General features: G+C 34.4%; 1 protein-coding gene across 1 annotated transcript; it reads right to left on the bottom strand.

Annotated features, from left to right (window-relative positions):
• Positions 1–448: 448 nt before the first annotated feature.
• Positions 449–17,538, bottom strand: LOC128244607 (pentatricopeptide repeat-containing protein 1, mitochondrial-like). Its single transcript, XM_052962620.1, has 12 exons — positions 17,418–17,538; positions 14,780–15,476; positions 14,298–14,433; positions 12,149–12,247; positions 9,868–10,027; positions 8,501–8,641; positions 7,535–7,709; positions 4,600–4,742; positions 2,529–3,539; positions 2,015–2,131; positions 1,360–1,539; positions 449–638 (listed from the first exon to the last, which is right to left on the bottom strand). Exons 2-12 carry the CDS (start codon positions 15,450–15,452, stop codon positions 498–500), a joined length of 2,976 nt encoding a protein of 991 aa, XP_052818580.1. The 5' UTR covers positions 15,453–15,476; positions 17,418–17,538; the 3' UTR covers positions 449–497.
• Positions 17,539–23,068: the final 5,530 nt, after the last annotated feature.

The following is a 23,068-nucleotide window of genomic DNA, read 5'->3' as shown; positions in this document are numbered from 1 at the left end:
TTTGGGGCCCTTAGGGTCAAAATCCCGAAAAGTAGAAAGAAATGGTTGAAGATAGGATTGACATATCTTGACTAAACTTGGTAGTTAGGAACTTTATGGAAAACTTCCTTTGAATTGCATTTGGAGACACTGTGGTAAAGGTTAAGGATACTAAATAAAGAAAACTGGTTGAAAATATATAGCTTTAGTTAGGATTGACATGTATATTGACTAAACTTGGTATTAAAGAACTTCATGGAGTTCTTTAATGGGATTGCATTTGTGGCCCCTGGGGTCAAAGTCAAGGTTACTCAAAAAGAAAATTGGTTGAAAATGAATAACTTTAGTTAGGGTTGACATATCTTGATTTAACTTCATATATGGGAAGAGTTTGTGAATATCTTTCATGAGATTGCGTCCCATTTTTCATGCAAATCTATCCTTTCAGCGAGGGACAATAACACTCGAGTCTTGTTATAAAATTTATTTATATTTCTTGACAGTGAGGGGCAATAACTCTAAGCTTGTTCCTGTGTATCTTTCTTCTCTTCCCGGAATGTTTTCCACGGATGGTCCGGGACTTCCACAGCATTGTGCTTACACCACCTTTCGTACACTTTTATGTAAAACATGAAATCCTTCATCACCCTTGAATTCAACTGAAATAAAAAATACCTTTTTTTTATGAAAAATACAACATTTTATGCTATTTATACATTTTTTATTATTTCATTTCACTTATCAAAGACAATAACCTTAATATCAGCTAACAGGTTTGTTTCAGGTTACCCTACCAAACCATGCCTTTTTTTATCAAAGGGTTCCAAGAGATTTGCAAATAATAAACCCAATGTTAATGTTAATCTGACCGTCAAGGGGAAATTATGAGGGGCATTTTATGAATTATGTCACGAATGGCCTTCCATAAAAACCGCATTGCGTAAGAGTATGTGATTATCATGTAGTTGATTGTGGAGGTTGTGAGAGTAGCGAACAAGCCTTTCTTAATCATTAAGATTTTACTTCAGGTCATTTATCTGACTTAGAATACAACCTCATTGACTGAACGATTGTCAACACAAAATCTGTCACATGAAGTGTTTATTGGTTGAGTGACAGCGGATCTTTTATCATCCCGAAAGTTGAAATTCTTATTGATTAAGCATAGTACTTAATGATTGCCTATGTACAATTTCATTGACTGAAAATATAGTTTGTATTCTTAGCAAAAATAAACAATAAAAATAAGTAAAGCCTTAAAATCATTATGATTGAACAGCTGAATAAAGGGGCTAGTTTTATTTGTAAACTTTCAAACATATATTTATATCTCTGAAACTCAATCTCCGGACCACTGACAAACAAAAAAGAATGTCCTACAGTGTGTGACTCAGCCTTGACTCTCATCAGAAACTGCTCAGCTATTAGTATGAAGTGTTCCGAGGGCTTCACACCCATTTCCTGCATCTTAAGCAACAAGTCTCGTTTGTACGCAAAGTGCCGATTTGCCGTGAAGAATAGGTTACTGAAGACTAGCGCTGTAGGCATCAGGTTCGCTGCCTGAAACATACATATTGATGGGTTCATATTATAATGCTATCTCCTGATTACAGAAAAGCACTTTGAAAGCCTAGGGGTTGAATATTCAGTGTGTGACATAATGAAACAAAGCGCAGTCTGCACTGCTTATGGAGCACAGCCTCTTGTTCTACTATAACTTTTGAGTCTAAATACACAAGCGAGCCCCTTTAAGGCTATTCAAGTAAAACTCACGGGGGGAAAGGCAATCATTTTCTAAGTAAATGGGTGGGTGTTTTTTTGCTTATTGAGAACCCAAAAGGGTGAATTTGCTTCTGTATGGGGGTGGTATAATTTAAAAGTGCCTTCCCCGTGGGAGTTATATGTTTAAATGAAATAGCCCTTATTAAATAATCTTGAATTTTAAGGTAGCTATATATTCTTTGGGGGGGGGGGGGGGGTGATCAGCTGGTATTGTTTTGAACAAACACAAATCAATTAATGAACAAGGACTCACCTCCATTTCATCCAGTAGCCTCATTCCGTCCTGTCTTTCCTTACAGCAATGTGCCAGTACCCCATACGTTCTAATGTTGGGAACCAAACCCTGTGATTTCATCGTTTTAACAATCTCCTGAAGAAATGATGCAGTATTATATGTAATAAAATTTATCATAAAATATATAAATTAAAGCAGAACAATATAGGTTGATAAAATATTTTAAAATATCTTATATGCATCAACCTTTATTGTGCTCCTTTAAATGCATTTTTTTCCATCCAGTTTTATTGCTATAAATTTATATACAGTCGAAACTCAGTATGTCATTGAATTTCGCCACAATTAAACAAACTTTATGTTGTCTGTCCCTCTCTCACATTTTAAGGGGTGAGTAGGGTTTTTTCCTATTATGAAAAATGGACAATTTTTTGAATACCCAACGATGAGGGTAAAAAATATTTTAGTGTTATGGGAATTTTTGTGAGTCTTTCGAGTAAAGCCAAACAAACTTTATTATTTGTTATCTTACCGTGGCCATGCTCAATGCCATAGGTTTCTGGTTCTGTCTAACCACTTCTCGTATCAGATGGTTATAGAAGTCTGTGTCAGCTTTTGACTCTGACATACACAGGGCAATGATCATATCTTTTGCTCCCGCATCCTTCAACGGAATTGCCGCAACCATCTGACTGAATGTTATCAAATCGGGTTTAAGACCGTGGCTTGACAATGACTTCAGAAACCCATTAATCCCCCCAAGCAATGCGAATCTCTCAATAGGCCCGTCAACACGTTTATAGTTCAGATTTGGCATGGGACTATTGTCCCTGGGATCCAGAATATCTGGTAATGAAGGTAAAACTTCCTTTAGTTCCACCTCTGAAGTACTATCACCATCAAAGAATACATCAAATTCCCACCAAGGTTTATTTTCTTCGATAGCTGTAGACATTTCACTCATTTCTTTCGACACTCCCGATGATCCCTGTACAGCATCTAAGTCAATAGCTGCTTCTAGTTCATCATCATTACACTTCTCCTCGTCAAAGTCAGCTTCAACTAGACCTATCTCTCCACTGTGATCACTAACTCCGAAATCGTCAGTCAGTGAATGATCATACCGATCTAAGAATGAGTCAATTTCAACAAACTCTGACGTAGCATAAACATTATTCTGTAACTGGCAATCTTTTCTTAACTCCAGATTATCATTGGTATTTGAATTACTCTGTAACTTGGTATCCATTAATTGTCTCTCTTTTTTCATGGATTTCAAACTTCCACTTATTCTATTAATATTTGTAATTTTCACACCACCACTTTTGTCTGACACCTGAAAATCATGTGACCCATTTGATTGGGTCGGTGCAAATGTCCTGGTTTCCTCAGTAAGGGATGGTGAAAAGGTTGCCGTTTCCCCAGTAATGGCCTCGACAAAAGTTGCTGCCTGACCAATGCCGCACTCTTTCACAGTACGCAGCAAAAGGTTGAAACTGTTCAGGCTTGGCCTCACTCCCATATCCAACATCTTTCTCCAAACCTAAAAAAGTAAAATAAAGAAATGAAACAAAGAGGGGACAAACTTTTAAAGATATATTTATCTTTCGTTTTCTCTAAATTGTACATGTGTTTCTAATTGTCTTTATGTTATGTTTGTGTTCGCTGCTGCATGAAATATGTAAAATAAAACAAACAGGCAATTGAACTGGCACCTGAAGTGCTAAAACCTTAATGGCTATGGGTTTGGGAGGTGCTATTGGCGTCGAACAAGGTGAAGCACTCAGCCGCAGAAGCAAAAGAGGCTTTTTAGAAACCCTTTTTAGGGCTTTCCCAACTTTAAACTTGAAGCACACTGGAGTGTCAATACTAACAACAAATATAATAACAACCAAAAATAACCAATTAAATATTGCTTTCATATATATATATATATACATTTTCTTTTTTTTTCGTCGCTGGAGCCATTTGATCTGCGGAAATCCAAGCACAATAACTTTAGATTATAGTTAATCGAGGGCTCAGCAAAAATAGAATAACTATGTTGTCACAAGTATTTGGTAAAAGATGATTGTGCATCAAAGTCGAGACAATTATGTCTTTTAAGGATGGATCGAGCAAGAAAAATAATATCCATCATGTGTTTCCTGTTTGGATTGAAAAATCCAACTCCAAGGCAGGCGCTTTAGCCAGTAACGAGGCTTGCGAAGGATTTTTAAAATAAAAGACATAATATTATTTTCATAAGAGTAAAAAAATAGGATTTGGCGTGTCGTTGCACAATACTAATTTAGACTGGGGGTGCTAGATGGAAAATTTCAGTGTTGCATCATTCTACAAATTCTGTCAAGTTGAAATTTTGGCCAAGGATTGCATCATTAAAACACAAGCAAATCTAAAATATTTCACATGTGTAGAAGCAGAAAAAAGCAAAGTCTTTTATAGTTTTACCGTTAGAAATATTTTCATATCTTTTCTGTCCAAAAAGTTCTTAAGAAATTAACATCACATACTTTCTCACCCTGGGATTGACAACACCAGGGTTTTGACAATATTGAAAAAAAAATTCCAAGCAGAAAAAATGACTTAAGAAAAACCCTTACAAGAATGGCATGCCTAAATCCTGACGTTTTGTCCGATATGCACGCCATGAGGAGGCAGTTCAATAAGTTGTCATCAACTTTTAACTGGGCCACTTCATCAGCTAGGCTAAAGGCCGTGTTCAGGTCACCACATCTACCAAACGCTGAAAAATAAACGTCATTTAAGTGGTGTTCACTGAAGTAGGGATACACTTTAATATAAAAAGTTAAGAAAACTTGCCTGATCAGGTAAATATGTCTATCAATATGGAGGAAAACTGGGACCTGTGGGTAACTAAGAAACAGTTTGCTGCCTGAAATCCTAGTCAAATGAGTTGACTTAATGTGAAAAAATATTTAAAATCAATACATACATGTACACTTGTATAACAAACATAAATTTTGAATGATATTTAACAAATTATTAAATAATGCATTTATGGAAAAAATTGATATAAACTGATCACGCGATAATGTAACCGTGTATTTAATGACTGAAAACGCACAAATATTAAATGACGGGTAAGTCCTAAAAGACTATCGTGTCATAAGGAAGAAATACCGTGGTTTTTGCACCTTTCTTTTAAATTAAGAACAGAATCCTTAATAAGAACCATTGTTTTCGATGTTTTTTTTATCATTTTCAGTACATTTAAACAATTGTATTAATTGTGGTACATCTTACTTGGGAGTAAGAGTGCATTTTTAAATATTAGTGATATTGGGGCCAGGCTCTGTGGAGTATGACACTAAGAGGGAACCAATATGTCTGTCAAGGTGATCACCAAAACTTAAAGGCCGGGGTAATAGTATAAAAGGCAGAGAGTCAGAAAAATGGCCACTTCACTTGACCTCAAAGAGCTGTCTGTTAGTACAGACTGCCAGTACATTTTTTCAAATATAAAAATAATTAACGAACAAAAAATGCTAAAATTTGCAAGATGGTTCATTAAATGTATCATAAACATATTTTGTGAATTTCAAGTCTCTCAAACAGTTATAAATACTACTTTCAAATATTTTTTTTTTATAACTGTCAAACAAATTCAAATTTCCTAGCAATGTTGATTGACAGATCTTGAAAGTTCATGACCCCTCTAACAGCCAACTGAATTTCACTACCGATTCCTGTTTACCACAGGTTTACTTTCATAGTATGAGGTTGAAACTGCCATATGGTGGGAAACTTCCATTATCTGGAGTGATATATATACTATCAAATGGCTTATTGTAACACAATTCGTAGAAGTATTGGTCATGGTAAATGAATATTTATTTATCAAATCTCAAATGAGAAACCAATGGAAAAATTCTTATGTACCACTCTATCCGAATGATATAACACCACAAGCCATGTGAATGTTTACAATCAAAACCGCTGACCAGAGCAGACCTCATAAACCCGATTAACCACGCCTCCTCTGCCAAATAGGCTTAATTGCCGTCCGATATCTAGGCCTAATCAAAACAAAGGAATGTTGTCTTGACTGCATCACCAGTAGAAATAAAACTTCCAACAAACATTTTACAAGTACATTTATAAAGACCCCACAATGCTGCTTGAACACAGGAATAGTTAGATTTAGAGTTTTGGAAATAAGATGTGAATTGTTAAAGAAAGGCAGGTACACAACAGCCGATGCTGACCAACATTCCTGTGAAGTCTCATGAGTGAAGGTGCAATATTTTTACTAATTCAAGAGCTATTGTAAGCCTAATAAAATCTGACATGTAAAACGGCAGGCACACAAAAGCCCATGCTGATTAACATACCAATGAATCATGGGGTCAAAAGGCATCAAAATTTAACATAGTGGTTTTTGAAGGTATCAGAGAACCAGCCTACTTTGGATCTGGGCCCCATGGTTTTTCAAGGTATCAGAGAACCAGCCTACTTTGGATCTGGGCCCCATGGTTTTTCAAGGTATCAGAGAACCAGCCTACTTTGGATCTGGGCCCCATGGTTTTTCAAGGTATCAGAGAACCAGCCTACTTTGGATCTGGGCCCCATGGTTTTTCAAGGTATCAGAGAACCAGCCTACTTTGGATCTGGGCCCCATGGTTTTTCAAGGTATCAGAGAACCAGCCTACTTTGGATCTGGGCCCCATGGTTTTTCAAGGTATCAGAGAACCAGCCTACTTTGGATCTGGGCCCCATGGTTTTTCAAGGTATCAGAGAACCAGCCTACTTTGGATCTGGGCCCCATGGTTTTTCAAGGAATCAGAGAACCAGCCTTCTTTGGATCTGGGCCCCATGGTTTTTCAAGGTATCAGAGAACCAGCCTACTTTGGATCTGGGCCCCATGGTTTTTCAAGGTATCTGAGAACCAGCCTACTTTGGATCTGGGACTTTTTCAATAAAGGATCTTAGTTGAAACCTTAAAAAATCTTTAAGTGACACTGTTATTCAAAATCAATACATACACATGTATAACAAACATCATTTTTGACTGATAAACCTTTAGCTACTTACTAAATAATGCATTTATGGGAAATATTAATTACTGATAACAAGATTGTAACAGTGTATTTAATAGCAGAAAGCGCAAAAATATTAAATGATTTGTTAATGCTAAAAGATTTACTGTGCTCTACTATAGTCTCATAAGGTAGAAATAGCGTGTTTTATGCTCATTTCTTTCAAATTAAACTAGGTATCCTTCATATGACCCATTGTTTTGGAATATTTAAACAATATTATTAATTATGGTTAATCTTTTTTGGGAGTAAGAGTGCACCTTTAAGTCTGTGGGAATGTCCCAGTTGGCAACAAGTTAATTATTTTCGTTCTATACATATTGTTTTCAACAACCATACTCTCTAACAATAATATTTAACAAGAAGCAAATTAAACAAAAAATATTACCCCAAGATTACTCCACTCAATGGTTAAGAACTTTTTGAGATGGGCTCAAATTGAAAAAGACAGTTAACTGCACCATAAAAAATCACTGACCTTGAATCATAGCCTGGTATATAATGTAATTGGGTTTGTATCTGGAGAACAGCATGGCTTGACGTAGCTGTCTCGCGTGTTTGAGTCCATCCTGTTCTGGCCAGGGGGAGTTGATACAAGCATTAAAGAGACTGGTGTAGGTCTGTGGTCGAACAAACACACCCATCTTGTGCATCTAAAAATGCAAGAATCAGTGTAACACACGACTTTATGTAGCATGTAGGTCTGGCGACAGACAATCATCTGATCTTGTGCATCAAAAAGATAGAAACAGCCTAATACACAATTTTCAGTATCCACAATAAAAAAATACTTTAAAACCTTCAACACACTCATGAAACTTAGTAACGATAAATACACATACATATGAAGCTGAAGAAAATGTGTACATGTTTCGACCCTATCATGACAATAAAAGAAGTAAAATACACTACTATATACATGTACATACAGTTTTTAAGCCTTGGAGGTGTAATTCAGTACCAACATCGACCAAATAGTCATATAAGAACATTTAACTCAATGTCATACAAAAACAGATAGAACGAGTGTTTAAAGCTGCACTCTCACAGATTGACCCTTTTGACAACTTTTTTATTGTTTGTCTTGGAATGAGCCAGTTTTTGCCTAAACTTCTGGAAACCAGTGATAAAAGACTACTGACAAAAGATCAGACCACAGTATTTCCTATTTACATTAAAAAAAGTTTACGGCTGAAAGTGTTACTAACGCTTGAAGAAATCATAAGCTTATTGGCAGTTTTCCAAATGATTGAGATCTGTTCTATTGTGAGTTATCTTATAAGTTATATGAATTGTAGGCATTGATACCAAAATCAGCTCATTCTGAAACAAAAATTAAAACAACTGTCAATCTGTGAGAGTGCAGCTTTAATAGGGTTTTAACCCAATCAATTATATTATTCTGTCTTTGGTTGATGACATGAAATTTAATTCAAAGCCTCACCTGCTTGTACAGTTTAAAAGCCTTTAAGGTGTATCCACAACGGCCCAGTAGTCTAATAAGAATTGACATCTCATACCCATTTGGCATCACCCGGTCGTTCTGTATCATCCACTTGTCAAACACCTCGATCGCCTCCTTTACCTGTAGCAAATTCAGTTTTTATTATTATTGCATAAGGGTGATTCACTGAACCAAGGTGACAAGCATTGCTAGGTTGGCCCCCTTTAACTGAAATGGATATGTGGTTAGGCCTCAGTGATTTTCTTTTGAAATTATTTTCTCAGCCTGTTCCATCCAAATTGGGATTTTTTTTTCAACTTAGGGAAAAATACAAAATCATGCAAAAATATAAATATAATAGCAAATATACATGTTTTTACTTTTTTATGCATACATTGGTCATTATGCTGTAAAAGAGCTAGTCTTGTGTTTTTTTTTGTTTTTTTTTAATAAATTAATTACTTTTTTATTCATTCACAGAATCTGTATTCAATTAACTGGGAAAACATCATGAATTTTGGGGGAAAATGAACACTTTTTCGCTTGGGGAAACAGCCTTTAGAAGGCAGCAAATTGCACCAAAAAAATCACTCGGCCTAAAAATATAATTGTTTGGTAAGGGTTACATCTTGTCCAAAATCAGGGTAGCGTAGGTTGGCTATTTGTTTTAGTGTTTTTTTATTAAGCATTATGTAAGAACATTATTGTCACCGTTTGGTTATGGCATTAAAGTTTTCAGTATATCAGTATTTATTAGTATATAGGTTTTTAAATTTCATATTATAAAACAGACAAAAAAACACTTTTTTTAACCAACAGACTAAATAAAAACGTTAGGGTTGACTATTTTGTAGGTAGAGTAGGGTAACCTGAACCAAAAATATTTTTCTTAGGCCTTAGTGATTAAAATTCAGTGACAAAGCAAACATTTATAGTAGGATGTGACAGAATATGTAACAGACACATATAAAACATAACGAAAAACAACTGGGCATCATGCAAAGAACAGAGATGAAGTGAGCAACTGTGAACATTTCAATTAATATATGACTGCATTAGATGACAGGAAACTTCGACTGACACGGAGTGATATGAATTATGACAATTGGAGCACCTACCGACATAGCAATGACATGTAATACAATGACAGAAGCAAGGATTGACATTGCAATGACAACATGAGTAACTGACAGAAATGACAGAGACATGAAATGTGTTGGTTCAAGCACAGACAGAGAAGGCAGTTACATGTAATTCGATGTCGGCGCATATTTTTCGTTTCAGACTTGAAAGTAAATCAAAATTCTATTCGAATGATTTTTCTTAGCAGAAATCACATTCTTCAACCACTTAGCATTAATACTCACCTTCCCCTGTTTCTCAAACTTCATGATTTGCCTGGCGTACCACACTGGCGGGTGGCGATGGGTATGGCGATGGTCCTTGCGGTCATCGTAGCGACTCAATCTTATATGGTTGAGAAATCCCAACTCATCATTTTTGTCCTCCTTTTCAAGGCTTTTGTAACTTTGGAAAAGAATAAATAATTTAATAAAAATAATAATAGTTAATCAAAAGTATGCACTGAGCGATCCCTTTATCCTCACTTCTCTATATCTTAAATAAGAGATTGTAATGAAATAAAACCAATTAGTTAATTATAATAGTTACCTAACTCAGTGAATTTTTTTAACACTATTTTCACCACCTCTGCCTTGCAAATAGGGAACAAGAGCGGTCACAGACAGCTATATCCCCCGCCTCATGGGGGCATTTTTTGTAACGAAAGCCAATCAATGGTAAGGGTAGTTTCTCAGGAACATAAGAAATGCGTAAAATTAAGATTGCGAAAACCGGACAATACGCGCTGCATCACTATACAGTCATCAATCTGTGGAAGTTTGGTAAAAATCGCATGAAAAACATAAGAGGAGTTGCGAAGAAACCAATTTTAAATGTAAAATAAAGAAAGGGCAATAACTCTTTCAAAAATGGTCGAATGGCAAAAGCCAGACAATATGCACTGCGTCACTATATCGTCATCAATCTGTGAAAGTCTGGTAGAAATTGCATGAAAAACGTAAGAGGAGTTGCGAAGAAACCAATTTTAAATGTAAAATAAGCAAAGGACAATAACTCTTTCAAAAATGGTCAAATCGCAAAAGCCAGACAATATGCCCTGCTTCACTTTATGATCATCAATCTGTGAATGTTTGGTAGAAATCGCATAAAAAGTGTAAGAGGAGTTGCCAAGAAACCAATTTTAAATGTAAAATAAGCAAAGGGCAATAACTCTTTCAAAAATGGTCAAATCGCAAAAGCCACACAATATGCGCTGCTTAACTTTATGATCATCAATCTGTGAATGTTTGGTAGAAATCGCATAAAAAGTGTAAGAGGAGTTGCCAAGAAACCAATTTTAAATGTAAAATAAGCAAAGGGCAATAACTCTTTCAAAAATGGTTGAATCGGGAAAGACCGACAATATGCGCTGCTTCACTTTATGATCATCAATCTGTGAATGTTTGGTAGAAATCGCATGAAAAACATAAGAGGAGTTGCGAAGAAACCAATTTTAAATGTAAAATAAGCAAAGGACAATAACTCTTTCAAAAATGGTCGAATTGGGAAAGCCAGACAATATGCGCTGCTTTACTTTATGATCATCAATCTGTGAAAGTTTGGTAGAAATCGCATGAAAAACGTAAAGGAGTTGCGAAGAAACCAATTTTAAATGTAAAATAAGCAAAGGGCAATAACTCTTTCAAAAATGGTCACATCTGTAAAGCCAGACAATATGCCCTGCTTCACTTTATGATCATCAATCTGTGAAAGTTTGGTAGAAATCGTATAAAAACGTAAGAGGAGTTGCGAAGAAACCAATTTTAAATGTAAAATAAGCAAAGGGCAATAACTCTTTCAAAAATGGTAAAATCTGGAAAGCCAGACAATATGCGCTGCTTCACTTTATGATGATCATTCTGTGCAAGTTTGGTAGAAATCGCATGAGAAATGTAAGAGGAGATGCAAAGAAATGAATGTGGGACGGACGGACGGACGCACTCACAGAATCGTGCCTACCATTACTATATTAATTTTCAAGGCGGGGGATAAAAAAATTGACTTTGGAAAAATACAAAATCAGGCCAAAATAGCTAATATATTGGCAAATATACATGTTTTCACTCTTTTATGCATACATTTTGCTGTAAAAGAGCTCTTGTCAAGATTTTGCTTATTTTTCAAGAAAATAAATACTTTTTCTATTTATTTATGTAATATGCATTTACCAAATTGGGGAGAAAATGCAACTTTTGGGGCAAAATTGATATTTTTTTGCAAGGGGAAACAGCCTTTAGAAGGCAGTTAATTGCACCCAATAAATCATTGTAACTTAATGTATCATTTGAGTAGAATTCACCACCATCTCTTTTTTTAAATGTTTGAACTCATTCTTAACTAATCCACAGAATTTATGTATCCACTCCTTGGATTATTGTTTGCTCAATGATCTACAGCATGCTGTTCTGTTAGTATTGCCGAATCATTAAATTACATGTACATTATAGGGATTACCGAGATGACGTACTTCACCAAATGTAGCCCACATATACACATTAAAGTAATGCTTCCCAACCTCCCTGTTACCTCAGGTTTTTCTCCGCTGTATTCACTGTAACACTACCCAAGTCCTCATCTGGAGACATCGTACCAAATGTATCACTCCATTTATTGGCGGAGTCATTCCTGAAGAAACAACAACAACATATTAATAAAATTGTACCATGAAATATTCAACAAAATTTATAACATTTTGTATTACAGTATAAGTCGGTACGTTCCGGCATTATATTCTTTTCAATTGTAATTTCAGGTTTGCATCCGTTTTTCCTCTCAAAAATAGAATTAATATTGATAAAGCAACTGGGAAAGTATTGAATTCTTATCTTGTAAATTGTTTTTAATGAAAATATCATTTTCCAGCAAAATAATTATCTTTGCAACTTGTCTTAGAAACAAGCTAACAAATTTTAATGTAGATAATTTGTGTGTGTTTTTTTAATCAGAGTATGATTAAAATTATAGCCTGCATTATATTGATCTAAATAATTAATAAGTCTTTTGACAATGTTTCAAAGTCCATTCAGGCAGATTTCAGAAAGATCTTAAAATTCTTCAGAAAGATCTTAAAATTCATATTATTAGTATTAAAATTAAAGTACAATGCTTTACCCCCTCCACCCCTCACCCTGTGAATTATCTCTCCTAACATACTATCCACAGTTAAACTAGGTAGGTAGGTGAGAGTGGTCTACACTAGTGGTACACAAGAGGTCGTGGGTTCGATCCCCACCGCGTGTACTTTCTACCAAGGAAACAGACTCGAGAGTTATTCCAAAAGCTATCAGGTTTTGTCACAATCAAACTCAATGGAATTAGTATAAACTAAGCTACGGTAGGGCCTAAAAAAAATAATTGTTTGGTTAGGGTTACATCCTTTTCAAAAATAGGTAGGGTAGGTAGGCTTTTTATTTTTTTTTATTTTATTTTTTTATTAGGCTTTATATAAGAATGTCATTTTCATTATTGGAGAATGGTGTTAAAGTTATATTCTATATAAGCAATTAAGGTTTTAAACTACATATTGAAAAGCAAAAAAAGAAAGAAAAAAAAAAAAGTTTTTTTTTAGTTTTTCATTTTTTTTTCAAACTGACTATAAAAACATTAGGGTCGGCGCCTATTCCGTAGGTAGGGTCGGGTAACCCGAACCAAATGTATTTTTTTTTTAGGCCTAGGTAGATTATAAGTATCTTCCATGGCCGAGAGTGTAAGATAGGTTCATTCTGACCCAGGCGTAGGGTGTTTTGCTGAAACGAGGTTTACCGAGTTTCCGCAAAATACCCTGCGGGAGGTTCGGGATGAACCTATCTTATATGAGCAGCTATGGTAGATGCTTTTTCTCCCACCTCAGTTAAACAAAATTAAGTAAAAATGTATTTTTGCTGGAACTCTTTTTTGCTTAGTGAAAATAATTGCTTATGGATATGCGATAGCATGTGGTTGTCATGGATATGCGCGCAATGATCCAGTTAATGTTAATAGTCAAATTGGTCTTTTTAAATAGTTCTAAGGAGAATGAAGCATTATTTTTGAATGGTGCTTGAAAACTGTTTTATGGTGACATTTGAAGCGAGAAATAATTAATTAGTGTTCTAAATATTACCATAAGACAAGATTTCCTTGATGCTACTGACGACAGTCTTCAACGAGGGAGGTAATTACAATGTTGTGACCATTAAAAAAGGAGTTCCATACGGGCATTTTATCTTCGCCCGTGGGCAAGATAAGAATATCTAGCATGGTTAAATTATTGGATCTACTTATCTGAGGTGGGAGAAAAAAACATTCTTTTGATTAAATGGGGCCCAATATAGGTTTATTCCTTTTTATTAATATTTTAATGCATTTTTATGTTTAGCTCAATTTTCTTTAATAATGAAAACAAAAAAGCATATGAATGATTTGTGTACTGATAAAAAAATGGCCTTTATTAATTATAAATGAGCTTTTTCCATCAATAGCTTTGTCAAGCCACAAATTCTCTAGCTAATAAAACACCCAAATATCACATAGATTTTTTATATCTGTACACAAAATCATGTTTTTTGTTTTATATTTTAAAGTAAAAGAATGCATGAAATTATTTTTTTTTTATTTGTTTGCATCAATCTATTATGTGGCCCTTTAATCAATATAATAATGAATAATAATCTACAAAATAAAAAAAAATATGTACCTTTTATTTTCAATGCCTTCTCTTTTGAACTCAGATCTGTTACTTTTAGATGGCTTAACAGTCCTGTCTGATTTTGTTGGTTTTGACCTTCTGATGTAAACATCCGAACTCTTGCTCCCACTGTATTCTTCTGCATCTGTTAGAAGTGGATTTATGAGTGAATTTGACAAAATAGAGGATAACTGTTTGTTTCATTTTATGATATGTAATATATTTCATTGAGTGAGCACCACAACTTGAAAATTGGTATTTCGAGATTGGTTTGCCATGAGTGAAATATTTACTTTTGGTGTTCACGATATGGATATAGTTTCCGACTGCGGACCAAAAGGACCAAGGACAAGATTCCTACTGCCAGCGCATTGTTCTTCTAATTTTTTTTATCATTATATTTATAATATAAATAACATAAAATAAATTTCATGTATGATAACATCAAAAGCAGCTTACAGTCCTTAAATGCTATTATTATATCTACCCACCCAGCCTTAGGCTGTGTTCATCATCTTGAATGTCAAGCTGTAGATGTCCATCTTCTGTTGAAGGAAAACTGCGATTATTATGGCCATCATCTTCACCGTCAAAGCTAAGTTCAGGGTCTTTGTAGAATTTTTTCCCGTGCAATTCTTTAAGGCTGGTTTCTTTTCTTATAGGTTTTCCGTATTCTCTCATTCGATTATTTCTAGTATCAAATGATTTTTCTTCTCGGAAGGTTTCATCCTCAAATTCAGTGTTTTTAAACTTCCTAAATGTTTCATTGTTATAGCGAGTATCCTTCTTCAAGGGTTTTCTGTATTCTTTCACGCGATCATTTCTTGTATCGAATGATTTTTCTTTTCTGAAGGTCTCATCATTAAAACCATGTTTTTTAAACTTCCTATGTGATTCTTTCCTTGTATCGAATGATTTGTTTTCATTGAAGGTGTTATTCTTCTTCTTAAAGCTTTTTATTTTTGTATCTTGATAACAAGTCTCATCAAAATATGAAGAGAATGTAGCTGCATGTTGATATACTGGCTGGAAAAGGTGGCTTTCAGCCGGTGACCGCAGGACTGACCATTTAGATTGTAGTAGATGCCTTTTCATCCAAGCATACTTTGACCATGTACAACCGGCTGTCTTTGTCAATCTTAATTTAGCCAGCAAACCAGACATCTTTGGACAAGTTTACATCTTAATCTGGAAAAAATGGAAGAATACAATCATCATTAAAACAAGGTTGTTGGTATTGCATGTTGATCAGGACAGTCGTATTCAACTTCAATCGATTTTTGCGGTTTCATAATTTACAAGGTATTGGACAAGTTTATAAATGAAAATCCCAACTTGCCCTAAAACTATAACCTGCCCTAAAACTTTAACCTATTAGGTTAATTAAAGTCAATCAGGGGCCAACTTGTATTAAATATAATCTGGAGTTATGTAACCTCATTGTGTGAATGTCCTGAACAACTGTGTGAAGTATTAAGTCAATTGAACGAAGGGTATAGAAGTTATTAATAAATATCCCAACCTGCCCTCAAACTTTAACCTATTAAAGTTCCATAGTCAATCAGGGGCCATAATTTGTATTATATAAAGGATAATATGGAGTTATCTAACCTCATTATGTGATGGCCCTGAACAACTGTGTGAAGTAATAAGTCAATTGAATGAAGGGTATTGGACTTATAAATGAAAATCCCAACTTGCCCTAAAACTTTAACTGGAAGCCGACGAAATTATTAATATGCAATTTACTCTCATCTTTTAAATGAACTCTGCTACTTGTTTCCTAACCTTCAGCTTTTACCTTGTCTTTTCATGAAGGATGTCGCGAAAAAGGAAAAGTGAAATGCGGAAGAAATGGCTTTAATGATGCACAGTAAAATGCCAGGAAAATAAAAATACACTACAGCACTTAACAGTTTGTTGCATCTATGAAATTGTTGATGGGCATCACGTGAAGTTGAGATAATCTTCAAAATTTTTATAAAGTAGATGTCAGTTGTTTTACCTTTGTACATATACTTAATTGTTTCAAAACAAACAATTGTGTAATCTCAGTAATTAATGATGAATTTTCGTTGATATGTGATACTTGTGAACTCTGACATGCACTGTATCCATACGATATTTTAATTATATGCTTTTTTTTGTAAACTAGACTCTAAAATAAGCAATCAGTTTCACTTGAATGATGATGATAAATTGATTCTTTGCATCAATTCTTAAATGAACTATAATAACCGTTTTGTTAATGTTGGTAAATATTTATGCTTTCTCCAGCAGAAAAATATTTTTCCAGCTCACAATGTTGTTTCTTGTTAAAATCTGTACCTCAAGCGGTATTTGATAAAATAATAATTACATGGCCATAAGGGGTTTATGATGTAGACTAATATGATGTACAGGTTCCATAACTCTGGTGTGGGTGTTTTTCTTGATAAATTTAAAGCTTATCTAAAAAAAAGATCACAACCAATGATACATCAGTATAGTCATTGAATATTTTGAGTAAATTGAAATCTTCGCCCCATGTTAAAGAATGGCCAGATATAAATTATAATTCTATATGATAAAGAGAAACAATAATATCTTTATAATTAAAATATACTCTCAATCAGGGCACTTTCATTTTAGTTGATATATAACAAATAGAATTATAACCAAGCAATTAAATTGAGGTTGAATAAGGAATAACTGTGAGGTTGATTTTAAAAATGAAAGTTTGAAAACGGAATTGCTAGACAAGACTATTTTATCACCACTATTCAAATTTGTCTTAATTCATATTGAATTAAACTAATCCATAATAAGTATGTGATTACATAAAATAGTTACATACATCTTCATTGCTAATCACACGTGCAACATGTTGGTGCACTGACGGAAATTACTGGAGATGGCTGATAAACTAACTGGTGATACAGGAGAAACATGACAAGCAGGCCTTAAGGATTGTAGGTCAATTATTATTCGTTATGGTTTCACAAATATCTTGCAGTTTCCAATCCATAGAATATATCTATATCCGAGACAGTATTTAAGAAAAAAATAAATGATTTTATTTTAACATTTCTTCAAAGTTGACGTTTTTATATGTACTTTGATATTTTTAAAATACTTTTATTTACTTACTCGCAACAATTTCATATTATGTCACAGTTTTTATTGGGGTAAAAACACGAATATTTATGCATGACATTCAGTAATCGTAATCTTTCGTAATCCTGCATGGTAGGGGCCATTTTGAATTTAAACATATCGGCGAAGCGAATAACGGGGTCTAGTTCTAAATGCCGGTGTCCAGTAGCCATTTCATCAGTCCCGAAGCAAGAATACTCCAAACGGATGAAAACTGCCCTTTTTTTGCTTACGTTTTTTTATGGTCAATCATCGCTCTGTCAGCGTGGAAATAGCCTGTCATAATTTCATTTCTTACATTGGAGGCCTTGGGAACTTGTATAAATGTTCTCCTAGCTTTGATAAATTACTTGTGAACGCTGGATAAAGCCTTCGGGTTTGACTTATCTCAATCAAACTTACACAGAAGTTAGATATGCATGAGATCTCGAACCAGCCAGACCGCCCATCCATGGATGGATAATGGACTTTGAAATGTTAAAGCCCTATCAAAAGTTTACCCTAAGGGAGATTTATTTTGCAAAGAGTTGCGTATGGTTGTAGTGTTACTCTCCTCTTGTCACCCAGGAACAGATATGCTTAAATGCCTAGTTTAATCCTTCTATACGTGACCCCCTCCCCCAAAAACCGTGTATTGTACACAACCTATGTGTATTGATCTTATCTAAATGCCTAATTGACTTATCAAATCTCCGATATGAATATCCTGCTGTGAAGTTTTGGAGGGTTTATTATAGAAATGGACCCATTTATGGCCCTAAGCCAATAAACAAATACACATGAAATTTGGCCCTACTGTGACATCAGTGCACTTAGCAGGGGATTCTCATGCCAAACTTTCCTTAAACCAGGCCTTTAACTGATTTCTTGCCGATGAGAAAACCTTCTTTTAATTGTGTAGATCATTTCCAAGTAAAGCAGCGTTTGATTTGAATTTCTATTGCAAAAATTGAAATTTTTTAGAGCTCTTTTAAAATAACCATCCCTCCATTGTCAAAATCGTGTTTTTGTCCAGAAGTGATGTATATCCACAATATAGTATGTGAGTAGCTTATGCATATTTTTTTTCCATTTCTGCAATGCATTGATTTTAAGCTTTATTTTAATTTTCTTTGCAATATTTCATATCAGGAATGTTTTGTTGACTACAAACCTCTGTGGGTCACATCTATCATTTTTTATTATACGAGTAATTGCATACATTGCTTCATATGACAATGTTTGGGCTTCCCGTAAGTTCTCCTATATTTGTCTCCATGCATGTTGTTCTTTTTATAAGAAAATATTTGATATTTACATTATTGACGATCCTCCATTTTTGATCTCTTAGAATGTCCATGTGATCTACCCAAGTCAGTTTTGTAAGCTTTGGTAATTCGAACCATGGTCAGGTTAGCTTAGCCTAGCATCAAACATTTATTGTACGACCTGCGGTTGCATCATCTTCTAACAAAATAAGATGGTTTATCAAAGTAGATTTTGGGCTCAATACAATCACAAGTAATTAAAACAGCAAATTAAAAACAGTGATACTAAAATGCTACCATTTTGAATGAAGGAATTATCACGGTATTTCCAGAATTTCTCATACGACCTCAGGTCCATGTAATACCACTAAATCTTTCGACCATGTCAGACGAAACAGTATGATATACACTACTCAAACACTACAATAGACAATGAGTTCAATTGCATTACTTCCCTTTAATCATAAACTCTACTACATGCATCGTTTATTATATACTCGATGCTCTGATCCAATTTTACTATTTGAATTTTATATGCATGAATATGATAACGAACGGCTTTTGTAAATACTTGCTCTTATATGTGTTCATTTTAACATATACGCTTTTATTTCCAGGTCATAAGCTCATCGTTATTATTTTGATATGTTCTGTATGTCTGTTATTCATGTCTTAAAATAGCTAATGTTTCGTGTTAACACATACCCGAATTTAAATAAAGATTTGTGTATCTTGTATCTTGTATACTGATGTTGTTTACTTTTATAACATAGTTAATCGGACTTCACACAATAAACATTTAACCAAAACGGGGTGGGATTGATATTTCATTCCTTCCTTTTTTAGATGACGGTTTCACCGTTGAATATGTGTTCACGCTCTTTCTTATTGCACAATGGACTATATACATGTGTTTTAGACGAACCACGAATACGATCGTAACACATCGACACCGTAGGTATGAATAAACGCCGTTCCAATCGGGCCGATACGCTCATACAGGCCCTAGTTCATTTTATTTTATTTGAGTTAATCAAATTTAAGGGGCGGCGGAAAAGAGGGGGCGAGCGGTGATGAAAATCTAGCAATTAATTTAACAGACATGTTTCAACCATGTGGGTGCAAATATGCTCCAACCATTGCATGGATACGCAGACGTGTTCAAACCACATGAGTCGCCGACTTGTTTAACCATGTAAGGTTCAGACATGATCCAACCATGTGGGGTGAAGACATGTTCCAACCTTGTGAGGGCAGACATGATCCAACCAAGCGATAAAATGTCATTCCTTCTTGAAAAGTCGTTAGGAGGAGTACCTCTCTTTTCAAACAGTCGTAAGGGTCATTTGTTTGATCTTCATAGTTTACATCAGTAAGATGTCAGCAGTACAGCGGAATGGCTGTAAGGGTGCTGGTCTTAGCAGCGTCCCCTGTTGTCAATGACTTGTTCACAGATATAAGTACAACAGGCGTGAATCTGTCTTGAATGCTTTATTCACAAATGTATGTGCTTGCGAAAGTGGGCATCTGTCTTGAAAACATTTCCAACAGTGTTGACTGCAACACGTGTGTCTCTGTTTTTAATGCCTTTGTTTACAGCTTTGACTGCAAAAAACTACACAATGTCTTGAATGCATTGCTCATAGATGTGACTGTTAAAAGCGTGCCTCAATCTTCAATGCTTTTTCACAACTATTAATGCAAAGAGAGTGCCTCCCTCTTGAATACCTTGTTTTATTTCGACAACAAGGTTTTGAACATTAACATAGTCTTGTGTATTAGTTGGCTGTACTTTTCTTAGCATTATCAATGGCTTTTCGGATTTAACTTTAATAGCAGTCTTGAAAATGTACACTGTTCAGTCATCTAAATTAACAGTTTATAACACATGAACAAGACTTAAATACTTATTAAAATACAATAACATTTTAGTCAGACTATTCAAACATATATTAAAACCCCTAACAACCCCGAGCATGATTCGGGCTTGTGAAAATTAAGGCATATATTATATAACTGCGTCTTTAATTTGAATATTTCCTGTCTATTCTATATTTCGTATTATAAACATGGTTCTTTTATGCTGTTTCATTTTGTATTTTCCTCGAATTCCAACATTCGAATTTTCATTTGCTTTGCTTATGGAAAGTACATAAACATAGAACAAAACGTTTATATATTGTTATTAGGCGCCTGTTTTGGCACAATGAGGGCATTGGCAATTATTCTGTCCGTAAAGTAAGATGTACGATAACGCGTTATATCAGAGAAGTTGGCCTCCGAGGGCAGTTGATTCGGAACATTATTGTATCACTTTGGCGTCCGGATTAAAGGCAACGATAAAAGAAAATCGTCCGATAGTAGTTGTTTGGGCATTTTCATTGGTATTCGATGTTTTGATCCGATGAGACATATGTTTATTTTTCCACTTATTGAAAAATGTTTGAGGTTATATGCCCTCAAACCTGTTTAATTCCCAAGTGAGTTATTACTTTTAACTAACTGTGCCAATGCGCTTACCCCAACACCTTCTAAAAGATGTTTTGTTATAGTCTTGTATCGTTGTGCATTTTGTTTGATGTTGAATTGGTCTATTATGCCATTACCCCTTTATATCAAAAGTCATAAAAATGTCAATGGTAGTAATGTAAAAAATGTAATTGTCTCACAGTTGAATATATACCTATTAGCTTTAATTACACTGAGTTATATGATAAGAGCTATTCCGTAGAAGTATTTGATGGACATTGTTGACAATATCAGTATGACTGTAATACTGTCAATGTCCCGATCAGCTATAGTCTTTGTTTATCGAAATGCTAAATATATATCCAAATTTCGTATTAATATATAAGTGTATGTGGTGTTAAATTATTTGAGTCTTTAGCTCATTGTCGTTTGGACCCTTGCATTGTGCTCACAAACAGGGCTTATTTTTGAATCTTCGACTACTGGGCTTGTCCCTGTAGTTGTCCTTGATAAGTTGATTGTGTCTAGTACCAGCTGATTAAAATATGACCTTGTTGTAATAATATATATAAACAGAGTACATGTGCACAAAAATTTAAAACAAACCGAAATTAAAAACAAGGACATCCAACCCAAATGGCATTTTGTGTTTGTTTTGTACACAGTGCTTAGATGATGTTTTTACAAAATGAAGTTTTTTTGCGATAAATGTCCTTTTGAGATGAGTAAGGACTTGGCAGAATTATCGTAATCGGCTAATTCGAACCATCACCAACGAACAATACATCTTTGTCAATGTCGTTAAAATGTAGATGTGTAAATGCATATGCGATTGCCTTAATATGGTCAAAGTTAAAGTGACACTCTTATTCAAAATCAATACTTACACATGTATAACAAACATCATTTTTCACTCTTACATCTTTGACTACTTACTAAATAATGCTTTTATGGAAAATATTAACAAAATTGTAACCGTGTATTTAATAGCAGAAAGCGCAAAATATTAAATGATTGCTAAAAAATTTACTGTGGTCTGCCATAGTCTCATAAGGTAGAAATACCGTGTTTTATGCTCATTTCTTTCAAATTAAACTCTGTATCCTTAATAAGAACCATTGTTTTTGACATTTATTAATCCTTTTTGGAATATTAAATTAACAGTATTGTGGTAAATCTTATTTGGGAGTTAGAGTGCATCTTAAAAAAAACATGTAAGTGAAATAACAATTTAATAATTAAAAAAGACGACTGCTAATAATGCTTATATACATATAAGCAAGGATATATAGTTCATGAAATATAGTTTTGATTTAAAGTACTTGCGATTACAGATATATGTTTGTCATAAAATTATTCGCACACATATTTTATGTCCACGAAGCGCATTAAGTTGTCTTTGTTATATAACTTCCTATTATCTCATGCCATAAAATATCATTAATACAAATCTTTATTTTCTATAATACACATAAACAAATACAGACGTATACAAATACAGACGTATCTAACTCTACAAAATGCAATCAAGTCTCTTAAATATTCATTCCCCCGCCATAATTTGGTTGTAAAACCAGAATAATGGTACCATTATACGAATCACATTATTTCTAGATATGCTAATGCGGTTGAGCCAGATACGGCAGGATTCAATTAAGTTCCCATTACTTTTATTCCTTATATTTCCTTTGGATATGCAGCCAAAGGTCAAATAACATGATAATTCTTGGCGTGTTACAAAACGCATGAGATGCATATGAACTGTTGAAAAAGAAGGGATAATAATAAAGAGCAGTGAGAATGTTCATACGAAGACATAACGTAACGTGAACCCTTACGTAGACGACTCAATTTATACGTTCGATTTGTTGTTTACCTTATTTCATGCGAAACGGACAGCAGATGCTCCAGTTGACATTTAAATTTACT

Source organism: Mya arenaria, chromosome 2, assembly GCF_026914265.1.
Source record: "Mya arenaria isolate MELC-2E11 chromosome 2, ASM2691426v1".
In the NCBI taxonomy this organism is placed as follows: domain Eukaryota; kingdom Metazoa; phylum Mollusca; class Bivalvia; order Myida; family Myidae; genus Mya; species Mya arenaria.
Note: the sequence above shows the minus strand (reverse complement) of the source record. Positions and strands in the feature narration are given on the sequence as shown.

Bases quoted from the DNA above. Each gene is read 5' to 3' on its own strand.
- LOC128244607 (XM_052962620.1), bottom strand. From the start codon at position 15,452: ATGTCTGGTTTGCTGGCTAAATTAAGATTGACAAAGACAGCCGGTTGT. The intron at 14,434-14,779 runs GTGGGTAGATAT...CACTTCTAACAG, and splicing joins TGAACACAGCCTAAGGCTGG to ATGCAGAAGAATACAGTGGG. The intron at 12,248-14,297 runs GTACATATTTTT...TTGTTTCTTCAG, and splicing joins GAAGGCATTGAAAATAAAAG to GAATGACTCCGCCAATAAAT.